General features: G+C 40.1%; 1 protein-coding gene across 1 annotated transcript in view; it reads left to right on the forward strand.

Annotated features, from left to right (window-relative positions):
• Window positions 1-14821, forward strand: part of LOC123668281 (probable multidrug resistance-associated protein lethal(2)03659) — a 37385-nt gene extending 22564 nt beyond the window's left edge. The window contains exons 19-32 of the mRNA XM_045602045.1: window positions 974-1142; window positions 1918-2044; window positions 2868-3018; window positions 3522-3758; window positions 4386-4495; window positions 5116-5230; window positions 5985-6180; window positions 8549-8735; window positions 9350-9522; window positions 11360-11476; window positions 11906-12011; window positions 13485-13573; window positions 14054-14150; window positions 14764-14821. Of these exons, the coding sequence (XP_045458001.1) occupies window positions 974-1142; window positions 1918-2044; window positions 2868-3018; window positions 3522-3758; window positions 4386-4495; window positions 5116-5230; window positions 5985-6180; window positions 8549-8735; window positions 9350-9522; window positions 11360-11476; window positions 11906-12011; window positions 13485-13573; window positions 14054-14150; window positions 14764-14799 (1910 nt within the window). The 3' untranslated portion in view covers window positions 14800-14821. The remainder of the gene's footprint in view (window positions 1-973; window positions 1143-1917; window positions 2045-2867; window positions 3019-3521; window positions 3759-4385; window positions 4496-5115; window positions 5231-5984; window positions 6181-8548; window positions 8736-9349; window positions 9523-11359; window positions 11477-11905; window positions 12012-13484; window positions 13574-14053; window positions 14151-14763) is intronic.
• The last annotated feature ends 1427 nt before the right edge of the window (window positions 14822-16248 follow it).

A 16248-nucleotide genomic window follows, 5' to 3' on the forward strand; every position in this document is an offset into this window, starting at 1 on the left:
ATGCGCCGTAAGCGCAAACCCCTCACCTTCCGTCTGACGCAGGTTCTCACCGGGCACGGCTGCTTTGGTGAATACTTGTGTCGGACGGCCCAAAGGGAGCCGACGACTGAATGTCACGATTGTGGCGCGGCGGTGGACTCTGCCCAGCACACCCTCGAGGTGTGCCCGAGATGGGCGGCGCTACGTCGCGATCTGACGACAGTCCTCGGAAGGGACTTGTCACTGCCGAGCGTTATCACCGCGATGCTCGGTGACGACGAGTCCTGGAAGGCGATGGTCTCCTTCTGCGAAACAGTAATGTCCCAGAAGGAGAACGACGAGCGGATGAGAGAGGGGGCCGCCGACGAGGCCTCCGTCCGCAGGCGACGAACGGGGGTGCGTAGGAGGCGCTACTTAATGCGTCTCCAGTAACGCCCCTGTGCCCATGTCGGGCCGGGATGGGAACCCGGTCCTGCTAGACATGGCGTCGTCGGGATTGTTCAGAGGTGAGCCGGACAGTCCCATGGAGGAGAAGTCTGGTCTTTTCGCCGAGGCCAGCCTGTCGCTGGAGGGATCCTGTTGCCTGCAGTTCCGGGACCCTCCAATTAAAGCGGCTGAAGGCTCCCGCAGGGGTTTTGGTCGGTAGTGTACCCCCAAGTGCTAAGCCGACATACGGTCTAGGAATACCTACCCGGGCATCCTGGATATCACCCGTAAATGGGTTACCCTGCGATATCAAAAAAAAAAAAAAAAGGTTACAGCTGGAAATATCCTGCCCAAAATCTGGAGCAACCTGACTAGGGAAGTAAACCTACACCTGTAGTAAGTAGTATACCTTGCAGAAGATCACAGCTAAATAACACTGCTTTCAAGCAATGCTGTGTTCCAATCTAAGGTGACCAGAGCTTCAGGATAAGCTACGGTAATCGCTTACCATCAGGTGCGCCGTACGCTCGTTTGCCGACCTAGTCGTACAAACATTAAATTCTTGCAGTAAAATTCGAAGACCTGCCATCGAACACATTCCACCTGACCCGCGCCCAGTGCGTCTACATCTACGCGGCGCTGATCGGCGTCTGCATGTTCTTCACCTGGAACAAGCTGCTCGTCTTCTATAACACCTGCATCAGATCCTCCGTAGTTCTCCATGACACTATGTTCAGGTAACATTCGCTCAAATCTTTCAAAGATAAAACTAAGAATAAAACGCATCTCTTATGCTTTACGATGCTATGTTTAGATGATATTGAATCGTTCATTATCATTCGCTCGGTCAGTATGGTTTTACAACCATTTCTTTTCAAATTGCTAAAAAAATGAGTGGGTTCTTCTGTTGTGTTCCAAGACGTTATGGGTATGTAGCGTTCATTCGTTCACTCATTCATTGTCATTCACATTGAAAATCCAAGAATAATACTCTTTCGTGCTTTACAACACATTTTATGATAACATTCACTCTTTCATTCACTAGTTTTTACATTATCATCACTTGTAACTTAATTTCTGTTCACCCTCAAGTTAAAAAAGAACTAGGAATAACGATTCTCTATCTTGTTCTACGACATTATGTATAGGTGACATTCAGTTGTTCAATCATTCACTCGCTAATTTATATATTATTCGTCGTTTCATTTTTGATTAATTCTAAAACAAAAAAAAAATGAAGAATAATAATCCTCGATTCATCTCTACACCACGTTTAGGTATTTTTCATTCGTTCATTGTCATTGACTTCGTATTTTATGTTTTCATTTTCGATTAAGTCACTCAGTTTTAAGTTAAAAACCAGGAACTAAGAATATCGAAATTCTCTTTCGTGTTATACGGCACCATTCTCAGGTTCATTCGTTCCTTGTCTTTAATGTTTTAGAGTCATTCGTTTTCAAATTGTTAAAAAAATATTTAATATTGTCTACAATAATATTTCTCGTCACACAGGGGTGTGTCGAACGCGCCAATGTGGTTCTTCCACCACAACCCATCAGGTCGGATCCTCAACCGTTTCTCAAAGGACATGGGGCAGGTGGACACGCTGCTTCCCGTGGCTCTGGTTGATTGCCTTGGGGTGAGTACTAATATACATAGCCAATAATTTGTATGTTTTTATTTTTATACTACCTAAATTGTACTCACCACTTGGTGATGAACTAAAATTTGAAAGAAATGACCGATAGTCCGCTTATAGGATCTTCTTTTGACGAAAAAAACCGACACCCTAAAAATAGCTAGTCAACGAAGAAGAAGTTAGCAACGTGAAGTTAGCTAGCCAATGAAGTATAACATCTTACGTGCGGACATAAGGACACACACACTTTTTTATGTAGTTTTATTTCATATTTTTAAGCAACTTCCAAAAAAGGAGGAGGTTCTCAATTCGACTGTATTTTTTTATGTATGTTACTTCAGAACTTTTGACTGAAAGGACCAATTTCGACAAAAAAAATTTTTAATTGAAAGGTGGTGCGTGTCATTTGGTCTCATCTCATTTGAGATCTAAAACTACTTTTCGAGTTATATAAAGTAATGCGTTTTTACTTGACAATTTTTTCGTCGACCTACGTTGTATTATACCGCATAACTTTTTACTAGGTGTACCGATTTTGATGATTTTTAATTTAATCGATAGCTGATATTTATCATGTAATCACTTTTCAATTTCATCGAGATCTGATAACAAGTTTCTGAGTAATCTTCGATAACGCGTATTTACTTGACTATTTTTTCGTCTACTTACGTTATGTTACTGGTCGATGTAATTGAAGTCGGTTTTTTTTTTTCGTTTGCGAGCAAATATAATTATTGTAATGTCAGAACCGTAAAGTAATAATAAAAAATGAGTAATTTTAAACGGATACTCCTAATTTCTTATCTTGAATATTGTCTTCTAGTTTTTCCTAGAAGTAATCGCGATCCTAGTAGTCGTGTGCCTGGTGAACTGGTGGCTACTTCTACCTACCGCTGTGGTGGCGCTGCTCTTACATCTCCTGAGGATACTCTTCTTGAACACCAGCAGAGAACTGAAGAGGATCGAGGCGATTGGTGAGTTTTAGAAGGATTGGGTAATAGTTTCAAATTTATTTATAGACTGTTAGCATCGCCCCTTGATCACGTTCATTTTGATCAGTCGAAGTGAGCCATTCAGGCAGAGCTTCTAATTATACTGTATAGAAACCGTAGACTATTCAACTTGTTTAGGTAATTTTATCTTCGCTTCAGCCTGTAATATCCCACTTCTGGGCATATGTATCAGAAGGGTCAGAGCTTAATCCACCACGCTGCTTCAATGCAGGTTGGCGGATATATTTCCTACTATGAGTAACGATCGCTATCAGGTGTACATGATAACAACCGGGACCGACGGCTTGACGTGCTCTCCGAGGCACGGTGGGGAAACCCCCAAGGACTGTACAAACCACACAACACCACCACTACAAGACCACAAGGACTGTTCTGTAAGGTTGAGGCTCTTCAATCGGGCTGCACCAGATTTTGAGCAGGTCATTTCTAGCCGTGCCCACAGTGATATATTTTATCCTCACCAGCTCGAAGCCAGAGCCTGAACCATGCAGCGGCCACGGTGACCGGGCTGACCACCATCCGCTCCACCAGGGAACAACAACGGACCCTGGCCCGCGAGTTCGATAAGCTCCAGGACCTCCACAGCTCCTCCTGGACCCTGGTCCTCAATACCAATAGGGCATTCGGCTTCTGGATGGACATGGTCTGCTGTCTTTACCTCGCCGTCGTCACCTTTAGCTTCTTCCTGTTTGTCGGACAAGGTGAGTAGCAGAACTATCTTTATAAAAGAGTTCTTTAGGCTTTGATGACGAAGCTATTACAAAACAATGGTTCGAAGGTGTTTTAAACTGACAAAAATTGATAAAGCTTCTTGTCCAAATTACTTTTAATTATAACATTTAAGTATCCTTATTATAAATGTAATTATGTATGGATGAAGTTCTATAACCGTTTATTTAAGTCATTTTAGAAGTAAAACTCTTTACGCACGCTTGTACGCGAGTACGCTGGTGAATGCGTGACGAGATCGTTACGAAAAGTGTGATCGGGTGAGGCGAACGGAGCAAGAGAGAGAAGTTCTCTTTCTCTCATAGCCAGTTACGTTTCGTGTATCTAAAATACAGTGCAAGCCTATTGTGCAGAAGTTTTACTTCATCGTGTGGTCTAAAGCGCACTCGTTTTGATAGTATTAACATTTTGGTACTATCCGTTATATAATTTATTAGATGCCTGATTTCAGCAGATCAGAAACAAGCGTGGTCCAAAACCAACTTTATAATGAAAAGACAAAGTAATAAATAGTCATTATGAAAGTATAAATATTTTTCGCTATCCTGAAAATTTAGTAATTTATGTGTAATTTAATTGTGTATGTATGTTTGTATCAGACACGATGGGCGGTAACGTCGGTCTGGCCATCACGCAAGTTATAGGTCTGGTGGGCATGTGTCAGTACGGGATGAGGCAGACTGCTGAAGTGGAGAACCAGATGACATCCGTAAGTTGAAAATACCATAACTTATATATATGCTGCTCAGAATCTGGAGCAGGGGAAGAACCTCAACCTTGCAGATCACAGCTAAATAGCACTGCTCTCAAGCTGTATTGTGTTCCTATGATGAGTAAGGTGACCAGAGCTCCTGGGGGGAGTTGGGGGTAAGGCAACGCGCTTGCGATGCTTCTGGTGTTGCAGGAGTCCGTACGGTTCTATACAACCTTTACAGTAAATAATGCTCTGTGTAGGGTTCCTTAGGCTAATAAAAATCTAATATTGCCAAGGCATTGGCGTAATAGTCTCAGCAACTGTCTGATACGCTACCGGTTACTGGTTGGACCCTGACATGACAAATATTTTTATAGATCATAGAGTATTTAGTGTGGTCGGGACACTTCTGGACATTTATGTTGTGATTTGTATGTTTCCGGGTCCCAGACACAGGAGTTTTTATTTGAACTTAGCTTTAACAAGGCATCCAAAGACCTCTCCAGACTAGACCAGGTCTTTGAGTGTTTGGCGTTACATTTTTGGAGTAAAGCTGAATTAATTAGCCTTTTCCAAGCTATTTCATTACAAAAATAACAAAATCAGAAACAATGTTAATCGAAATTATTTTTAAGGTGGAGAGAATCTTGGAATACACAAATTTACCAGCCGAAAAGCCAGTGGAGCCTGATATGAAAGCTTTGAAGATGGAGCATCCAAGTTTAGATTTTGAAACATGGCCTAACCAAGGTAAGGAATCTGGACGTAACTGTTGTATTTTGGCCTACTGCAGGGCAAATCTTTCCAAGTTTCCCATTTTGTGTTCTAATAATTGATATGTTGGTCCTTTGGAGGCGGATATACGAGTTATAATGTAATTACAACGTAGTTAAAATCCAGTTCAAAGCTGCTGTGATTAATGTATTTATAAACTATCGCGCGAACGAAAATGCTATAAAACATCACGCTATGACGCAATCGAATATTGAATGTAAACTTGAAAGAAAATGTGTCAATTGTTTAATAAAGAAGATTTCACTACCATGCGTTGACTGGTAGATATCTCTTAGAGATAAGTTCGGAAAAAATCGGAGAAAGCCAGGTACTTGGTCTTAGTTGCATTTAAAGTCAGGATGTTATTTTTTAACCATGCCGATACACTGTCAAATCCACGCTGTGCAGCATCATTTACGTCCTCCCACGTACTGCCGTCAAACAGTAAAGCAGTATCATCTGCGAAGGAAATAATTTTTTTCTTGTGGGATCTTCATGCGACAAAGTTCGTTTATGTACACTAGAAACAACGTGGGACCAAGAACGCTACCCTGAGGCACCCCATATGAAATGGGTACAATGTCACTTGTTGTTTGACCGATCCTAACTCTTTGCCTTCGGTTTTGCAGGTAGTTTTTAAAAAGCAGAAGAGATAAGCCTCTCACACCAACCTCCTCCAACCTATCAATTAGTATAGAGACATATATAATTAAATATTTTCATTTAACAGGAGAAATAGTCTTCGACAATGTATCGTTGGAGTACGAGAGGCCACCAGCTAAGGAACCGCCCCAAGAAGGCATAAAGCTAGATGAGCCGGCTTACGCTATCCGGGGGGTGAGCTTCAAGATCAACCCCGGGGAGAAGGTGGCCGTGGTGGGGAGGACAGGGGCTGGTAAAAGCTCGCTAATCGCTGCTCTGTTCAGGTAAGAAATTTTAATTTTACGTTTGTCAGAATTTACCCCCTTCTAAGAAGCGATTTACGACCCATGTTACAAAAAAAAAAAATAGGTTGAGGGATTATCGTGTGAAACAGTAACGGAAATGCCCTGAGAGTGACGTTTTACCTCGCAACGACCACTACGAGACAGATCAATATATTTTAAATATCGCGTTAATCGCTCTTAAGGAGTAAGAGTTAAGGAGTAAACTTCAGTTGCATGTAGGAGTTTAAACACAAAACTTTTTGAGTAGGCTTCAATAGCACTTTTGAATCATTACTCTACAAGTTATATTAGATTAGTTTTTAATAAATTAATTATTATGGTTAATGTGAAGACACCGCCGCTTCGGAATGTAGATTCTGCAGAGTAAAATCAGTAAGAAACTCCGCAGTTAATCTTTTAAAAACTGTCAATTATATTTGGTTGGTTGGTGCTAATTATATTATGATCACAATACTCGTAGTTAGGGTCGGATTGAAAGGAATATGATTCTACGGCCCCAACCAAAAAATAAAAATTAAAAAAAAATACCAGAGGTTCGCAACATTTTTAAAAACCTGTTATCTTTATTATTGTTTTTTTTTTTTTCTTAAAAGCCCCATTATGGCCCGAACAATAGCGATGAATAATTAAATGAAGAAAAAATGAGCCACATTATATTTGTATTAAAAAAAGAAGCTTGTATATTACACAGGGATAAGTAACTTGTCTCTACGAGTGCTACTTTTCTCTATAAGACTGGCTCATAATAGCTCATTTATATAAAATCGTGACATAACTAGTAACTTATAGAATACAATAAACTCAACCACACCGGCTCACATTATGCTGGTTTACACTATTCCGGCTCATACTTATCCGGCTCATTATCTCTTGTTTACATTACTCCGACTCAAACTGTTCTGGCTCACGATATTCTGGCTCACAATACTCTGGTTAACACTATTCCGGCTTACAATGTTACGGCCAACGTTACCTACCCACACTTCCTACGTACACTAATATGACTAACAATACTGGAGCTAATACTTTTCCGACTCCCACTTATCCGGCTTCTAATACTAAGGCTTACATTATTTCGATTTACATTATTCTGGCTCATCAATTGACTTTTACATAATATAGGTCGGGGAAAAAGCTTTTTCGTGTTTTCGAGAAAAAAGTTGCAATAAAATCTTGTTGGTTGTTTTGTTTGTAATTGGCTGGTCTTGATACCGTGAAAAGTGACAGTTTAAAAATGAAATTAAAAAGTAAAAAACAATTTCCCGCCATTTTTAATTTGTTTTTCTGGCCGCCAAAGTGGGTGAATCTAACGAAAAAATTTGGCATCAATCATTATGAGTTTTTACCGCCGGGTCAAACCATCTATTTGGATTTCTACTGCCAACATTTGATGAGACTTAAGCCATAAATTGAGAGGATAAATAGTATAAATATATAAATAGTATAAATATTTATTTATATATTTATATATGTATTATTTTTAAGTATGTTTATTGAAAAAAATATGTAGGTATACCAGTCGGCTGTTACCTATAACACAAGCATTAAGTTGCTTACTTTAGAAACAGGCGACCATGTGTGTATTGTGTAGATATTTATTTATTTATTTATTTAATTTAATTAATAAAGAGTAAGCGCCCAGAATTGTCCCACAGAAAAGGTATGGTCTTTCATCGCGACAACGCATGACCATATACGTCTTTAGCCACTCAATGAAAATTGAGAGAGATTGACTTGGAAGTCTTAATGCATCCACCATATAGCGCCGATTTTACATCCTCAGATTTTTATTCGTTTAGGTCTCTTTATAATTCTGTTGGTAGTGTGAAGTCAACATAAAAAAGAACTCTCAAAAGTACTTGTCGCGGTTTTTTACCGCTAAGTCCCAAAAATTTCTACAGCAACGAAACCCTGTCACTACCTACAAGTTTGCGACAAGTTATGGAATAAAATGGGACATATTTATCACTAACTTCTGCAACAATTTCATTGGGCTAACTGAGGAAGCTCTCAAAAAGAAAAAAACTCGATTTTGAACTCCGCTCCTATTGGTCTTAGGGTGATAATATATAGCTTTTCCCGATAAATGGGCTATCTAACACTGAAAGAAATTTTCAAATCGGACCAGTAGTTCCTGAGATTAGTGCGTTCATACAAATAAACAAACTCTTCAGCTTTATAATATTAGTATAGATAATTAACGTAAGTAAATGTTGTAAAATCTTACCTTGAATTTCTATATAAAATACGAAGTAACTTTCCCCGACGTAATACTATTTCGATGTTCACGCTGACTCACACACTTTCGGCTCACTATATACCGGCTCACCGTGCCCCGTGTCCGCAGATTGAGCAAGATCTCGGGCTCGGTCCGCGTAGACGGCGTCAGTGCGGAGACGGCGGGGCTGAGGCGCTGGCGCTCGCGCCTGTGCGCGCTGCCGCAGCGCCCCGCCCTGTTCGCCGCCTCGCTGCGGGACAACCTCGACCCGCAGCGCGTGTATAGTGACGCGCAGATACACGCCGCGCTCGAGGAGGTGCGTGCACTACACCGTACACTGTACACCGTACACTGTACACCGTACACTGTAAACCGTACACTGTACACCGTATACCGTACACTGTATACCGTACACTGTACACCGTACACTGTACACCGTACACTGTACACCGTACACTGTAAACCGTACACCGTACACCGTATACCGTACACTGTACACCGTACACTGTACACCGTACACTGTACACCGTACACTGTACACCGTACACTGTACACCGTACACTGTACACCGTACACTGTACACCGTACACTGTACACCGTACACTGTACACCGTACACTGTAAACCGTACACTGTACACCGTATACCGTACACCGTATACCGTACACTGTACACCGTACACTGTACACCGTACACTGTACACCGTACACTGTACACCGTACACTGTACACCGTACACTGTACACCGTACACTGTACACCGTACACTGTACACCGTACACTGTACACCGTACACTGTACACCGTACACTGTACACCGTACACTGTACACCGTACACTGTACACCGGACACTGTACACCGTACACTGTACACCGGACACTGTACACCGTACACCGTCCACCATACGCCGTAAATTGACCGCTCGCCGCCCAGGTGGAGCTGCGCGGCTGGGCGGGCGCGCAGGCGGGCGGGCTGGGCGCGCGCCTGGGCGACGGCGGCGGCGCGCTGTCGGCCGGCCAGCGCCAGCTGCTGTGCCTGGCGCGCGCCGTGCTGGCGCGCCGCGCCGTGCTGGTGCTGGACGAGGCCACCGCCAACGTCGACACCGAGTGAGCGCCGCTCGTCGTTATCATCATTACAGCCTATACAGTCCACTGCTGGACGTAGGCCTCCACAAGTTTACGCCAAAAATGGCGTGAACTCACGTGTGTTGCCCATAGTCACCACGCTGGGCAGGCGGGTTGGTGACCACTCTGTTCCTTATAACTAGCTCGGCTACTACGGCGGCGCACCTGATGGTGAGCGATTACCGTAGCTTATAGACGTCTGCAACACCATAAGTGTCGCATGTGCGTTGCCGACCCTACCCCCTAACCCCCCCAATAAGCTCTGGTCACATAACTCACCAACAGGAACACAACACTGCTTGAAAACAGTGTTATTTAGGTATGATCTTCTGTGAGGTAGAGTTACTTTACCAGTCGGGCTGCTTCAGATATCGAGCCGAATATTTCCTGCTGTGCCCTCCACAGTTAATCTTTTCTAATCATTTTTTGTCCCCCTTAGTTTCCCCTAGATTCGACTCTTAACCGTACTATGAGTAAAATGTCCCTTAGTATCCTCTAAACTTGACTAGAGCGTAAAATAGCATGTGTCAAATCTACCTTAATCTCCTTAGGTTTAACGCGTGCTATGTGGATTACTATGGATCAAGTCTCCCTTAGTTATTCCATATTCAATCATATCCGTGTACCGTGTAAAATAAAACGAACACTAAAAGGGCCATAGTAAGATGTTGAGTCGTTGTTTCAGAAGCCCATTCTTCTTCTCCTTCTCCTTCTTCTCCTTCTCCTCCTTCTTCTTCTCCTTCTCCTTCTTCTCCTCCTTCTCCGTCTTCTCCTCCTTCTCCTTCTTCTCCTTCTTCTCCTTCTCCTTCTCATTATCATTCTCCTTCTCTTTCTCCCTCTCCTTCTCCTTCTCCTTCTTCTTCTCCTTCTTCTCCTTCTTCTCCTTCTCCTTCTTCTCCTTCTCCTTCCTCTTCTTCTTCTCTCTCTTCTCCCTATTCTTCTTCTCCACCTCCTCCTTCTTCTTCTCCTTCTTCTTCTCCTTCTTCTTCTCCTTCTTCTTCTCCTTCTTCTCCTTCTCTTTCTTCCCCTTCTTCACCTTCTCTTTCTTCCCCTTGTTCACCTTCTCCTTCTTTACCTTCTTCTCCTTTACTTTCTTCTCCTTCTTTACCTTCTTCTCCTTTACTTTCTTCTCCTTCTTTACCTTCTTCTCCTCCTTCCCCTTCTTCTTCTCCTTCTTCTCCCTCTTCTCCTTCTTCTCCTTCTTCTTCTTTTTTCCTTTTCCTCCTTCTCCTTCTTCACCTTCTTCTCCTTCTCCTTCCTCTCCTTCTTTACCTTCCTCTCCTTCTCCTTCTTCTCCTTCTTCTCCTTCTTCTCCTTCTTCCCCTTCTTCCCCTTCTTCACATTCTTCTCCTTCTCCTTCTTCTCCTTCTTCCTCTTCTTCACCTTCTTCTCCTTCTCCTTCTTCTTTATATCCTTCTTCTTCTTCTCCTTCTCCTCCTTCTTCTCCTTCTTCTCCTTCTTCTCCTTCTCCTTCTTCTTCTTACTTCATAAAGCTAAAGTACTTCATAAAGTTAAAGTACTTCATAAAGCTAAAGTACTTTTGAAGATAATTAAGATTTTCTAACCGTCACTATTTCTTCGCGCTTCAGTATTATCAAGTACGATAGGCGGACTTATGGCTAATTAGCCATTCCTTACAAACAACCCAAACATAAAATAAAAGAAAACTTAACATCGAAATTGTGTAGGTGGTTTAGTTGTATAATAAGATTAAATACAAATGTCTACATTCTAAGTGTTAGAGTTATATTTGTGTGTAAGTTTATTGAATGTTTGTAATTATTCTTGATTCTACATTTAATTAGTAATATTATAACAGGACAGACAAACACATCCAGACGACAATCAGAACTAAGTTCGCTGACTCCACTGTGCTCACCATCGCTCACAGACTGAACACCGTCATGGACTACGACAGAGTCATCGTTATGGATAAGTAAATATGTTTTTCTATCTATCCTTCATTTTTGTACAACTAGGTCGGCAAACAAGCGTACAGCTCACCTGATAGTAAGCGCTTGCCGTAGCTTATAGACGCCTGCAACACCAGAAGCATCGCAAGCGCGTTGCCGACCCTATTCCCTATTCCTTCAAGGTGCTCTGGTCACCTTACTTACCATAGGAACACAATACTGCTTGAAAACAGTATAATTTAGCTGTGATCTTCTGTAAGGTCGAGGTACTACCCCAGTCGGGCTGCTCCATATTTTGAGCAGGTTATTTCCTGCTGTGAAGTAAGGACATCAGTCCTGCTATTCACTACATGGAAGTTGAATATTTTCATTGTGATCTGTAGATCTTGATCCAGCTATTAGACGCTAAGAGTCCACTTTGAATGGAGTGATAGATGACGCTGTTCCCCCAGGGGTCGCGTGGTGGAGTCGGGCCACCCGTTCGAGCTGCTCACTCAGAGCAGTCAAACGCCACGCCTCGACGCGCCGCCTCGGCGGGCTCTGCTCGCTAAGACGCAGGTACTACACACGTACTGTTACTACAGGTTTTACAGAATTTCGCTCGCTCGCAAACGAAAAAAAAACCGACTTCAATTACATCGACAAGTAATGCAACGTAGGTCGACGAGAAAATAGTCAAGTAAATACGCGTTATAAGATATAACTCGAAAAGTACTTGTCAAATCTTGATTATATTTAAATGGGATCACATGACAAGCTCACTTTAGCCTATCGCAATCCACTGCTGGACATAGGCCTCCACAAGTTCGTGCCAAAAATAACGTGAACTCATGTGCTTTACCCATAGTCACCACGCTGGGCAGGCGGGTTGGTGACCGCAGGGCTGGCTTTTTCGCACCGAAGACGCTATATTACAAGCATCAGCTTTCACTTAAAAAAGAATAATCAAAATCGGTCCACCCAGTAAGAAAGTTCTGAAGTAACATACCTTAAACACATAAAACAGCCAAATTGACAATCGCCTCCTTTTTTGAAATCGGTTAAAAATCAAAATTAAAAATTACTGAATTCAAATACGCTTCAAAGGTACTGCTGAATCGTCATTTTACAAATTAAAATTATATAAGTTTCAATTGATTACATAGCCATGTGTTCACCGTTCTGAGGCGCTTAGATAAAAAGGGAAAAAACCGCTTTTGATTCACACACGGTCGTTTGTTCCTAAGATAAGTTAACGCGTGTGTTACTAAGGCATATATTTATCAATTCGAATCAATGGTTCCCGAGCATTAGTGCGTTTAAATAAAAAAACGAACATAAACTTTTTAACTCTAATATTTTAGTATGGATGGTACCATGCCTCCCAGTAATGTACTGTTCTACAGCGTTACGGTACACTGTATCATCTATACATATAATAAAATGGTAGGAAAGTCAAAACTGTACATTGAATATTTTTTTTTAAAAGAATATTTGGGGTGTGATTTACAATCGATATCGAAGCCAAAAATATAGTTAGTTTAGATAAACTCAAAAAGTACCGCATGGATTTACTTCAAATTTGGCACGAATATTATTAAGAAGGCAAGTCAATATATAGGCTACAAATTATCACGCTATCACCTACGGGGATCGAGCAGTGAACCTCAACGCATTATTTCCTCAACGCATTCTGTAACAACGTGTAATCTAACGACGCAGATTTGAATGTTGTTGTTATTATGTTACTAACCATGCTATAACCTAGCTTCACACTATAAATAAAGACAGTCTGTAGTATATTTAGTATCAGCATTGCACCCGTGCGAAGCCGGGGCGGGTCGCTAGTACTGTAATATATTGTTCCGGTTTTCAAAGTATATTAAACCATATATTCTGAAATTCCAACAATTTTTTTGCCTTATTACAAATTACATTAACATCATAGCCTAATGCTTTATAGTCTAAAATCCACCTCGATCTACCCTATCTGACTTGACAAAACATGTTTTGATTCGATTTACACGTAATATTAACTGTGCTCTCCGCCAGGCACCGCTCGCTATCCCGGAGAACTTCCGTCAAGATGACAGCGAGTCGCTAACACTCGTTAAGGACCGAGTAAGGACATACTCCAACAGGTAATATTTCAATTAAAAATATTAACATTACCAAGTACATATACAAATAGCCTGTCTAACCGACTTAACAGAAGATCACAGCAAAATGATACTGCTTTCAAGCAGTGTTGTGGTCCTGTTGGCGAGTAAGGTGGTAGAGTTCTTAGGGTCACTATGTGGGCAGCAGGGGTGAGGTCCTAGGAGGTGTTCGTAGGCTACGGTAACCGCTTATCTCCCCAGTTGGGTGTGGATGGTTCCCCAGGGGGAACTTTTCCGCAGTTTACCCGTAATTCCCAAACCCATAGCACACCAAATTTCCATGAATAGTAACCCATATATACGCTTTAGATTCACTAACATTAATAACTTCCGTTATTTTATTTGGTTCACTCTCCAACTACCCACATGTCCGAATTGATCTCAAGTAATTCGGGTAGCTTTAGACGTATAAATTTATTTGAACGCTCTGCAAAATATTTACACCAATAAAATGTTAAACAGGTCAGAGATGACGGACCAAGAAGGCGGTATATTCAAATCTCTCGTCGAGCAAACCGGACAGGAAACGGCCGCCATGTTGTACAAGATGGCGGAAGAGGTAAATAAACGCTTCACACCCAACGAACCCTAGCAGGATTTCCTTCTGTGTCGGGGGTCCGGAAACACACACAAACACAAACTCCTAGACTACGACAAACATCTATATGGACAATACAAAGACAAAATCAAAAATAATTTCATACAAATAGGCCCCAAGAGCACTTTCGAATCGTCATTTTACAAACTAAAACTTTGAAATAACTTTAAAAATAAATTATTATTATATTTGTAGAAGTAAAGCTACCGGCGATGCAGAATGTAGATTCAGCAGAGAAGAATCGGCAAGAAACTCCGCAGTTACTCTTTTGAAAATAATATATAAACTGTTTTTAGTACAAAATTAGTAACATGTTGCATGAAATACAGTCACTAAGTCCACACATCTTTATCAACTATGTAATCCTGCGCCGAGTAATAAATAAGCTTTATCTATTACTATTCTTCTAATAACCTATGCCACTTAGCAATAACGTTACATTTTCCCAGTTTTATCACCGGTCCAGTTGTTGAGTGTACAACGAACAAACAAATCTAATCTTTATTCGTTATAATATTAGTATAAAACATATTTTAAACATAAAATAATGTTATGTTTTCCTATTATTTTCCAGAGTTATAACAAGATGCTTCAGAAGAAACAGGCGTAAATACTAGAAAACTGTATCAAAATCTGTTCAGACTTCTTGTACTTGTTACTTTATATATATAAGTACTTAAATAATGTAATTGGCTACTTAATAACTTTGAAAAAAGTTGTCTGTTTGTCCGTAGACGCACAAAAGTGACTTAAACCTGTATTGGTCAGTAGTGACGACATGACTCACGGCCAGCGGTTGTAAACATTTTTTTAGATGCCATATTTAAGATAATTGTAAAAACTTGTGACGTAAGAACAAGAGAACGTTATATGACGTCGCTATTGTTATAATGGCGTAAATATTGTATTTCGTAACATATGGTTAGCTAAGCTAGCTTGTAATGTTCCGCCATATTGAAATTATTTCCAACAAAATGTTTTTGTTGAATTTTTGACACGTGTACGTTAAACACATAACTCTTTTATTGACTACCCGTTGGGTTAAAAGTGACTTAAAACATACCAGTTGTTTTTTTAATTATAGTATTTAAAATATAATGAAAGGGTTGCAGGTTCAATCCGTCGTGATGAAAACGCCTTAGAATAGTAATAAAGATTTTTGTCAATTTTTTTTGCATCTCTTTTTTCCTAATATTTAGTCAATTGACCACGTCTATTATACTATATATAAGGAATTATTATATATATATATAATAATTCCTTATATATATATATATATATATATATATATATATATATATATATATATATATATATATAGTATGACACGTATGTACGTTTGAGTGAAACAAGGGAAGGACTTTTTGGACGCTTTCCGAGTTTGTCTCACAGTAGAGAGGTGCTTAGTTCAAGTTCAATTATAATCCTATCTTTATCCTGCCTGTATGTTAATATCTATAAACAAAAATGGTGCTTTCGCTAAATATCTTAGTATCTGTTGTTTTTCTAATATAGGCTTATTATAGAAGTATATATATATACAAAATAATTTCGAGAATGTTACTAACGCTATATGTTTTACATATAAATATCTACTATAAGAATTATAAAAATTAAAAATTATATAAATTTCTATTATAATTCGCCGAGAATTCAATGTTAGAAATTCGTATTAAGATTGGTTATATTGTTTAAAAAGTCAATTTTGTGTATTATTATCTGAATTGTAAACATTTTCGACTTGTACTTACTACATTTTGACAAATAAAGTAATAAAAAGCAAAAAATAATAATAATTGAAAACACTACAATTTGATGCCTTTATTATTAAAGACTGTGTAAACGTTGCCTTAATATTAATAATTTAATAATTATTATTAATAAAAATATCTGCCTACAATTTTTTCGTATTAAAATAGTGTAATTAAACTCCCACTGCTGGGATCAGGTTAATTTTTCCTCAATGATACAGCTGGCAACACTAAAATAATTTTGATTTATTCGTAAAACGGTACATATACCATGTTTTTTGTTTTCTTGAGTTTCTGACAGAGTTCCA

The sequence above is a fragment of the Melitaea cinxia genome, chromosome 30, assembly GCF_905220565.1.
Source record: "Melitaea cinxia chromosome 30, ilMelCinx1.1, whole genome shotgun sequence".
NCBI classification, from domain to species: Eukaryota; Metazoa; Arthropoda; class Insecta; order Lepidoptera; family Nymphalidae; genus Melitaea; species Melitaea cinxia.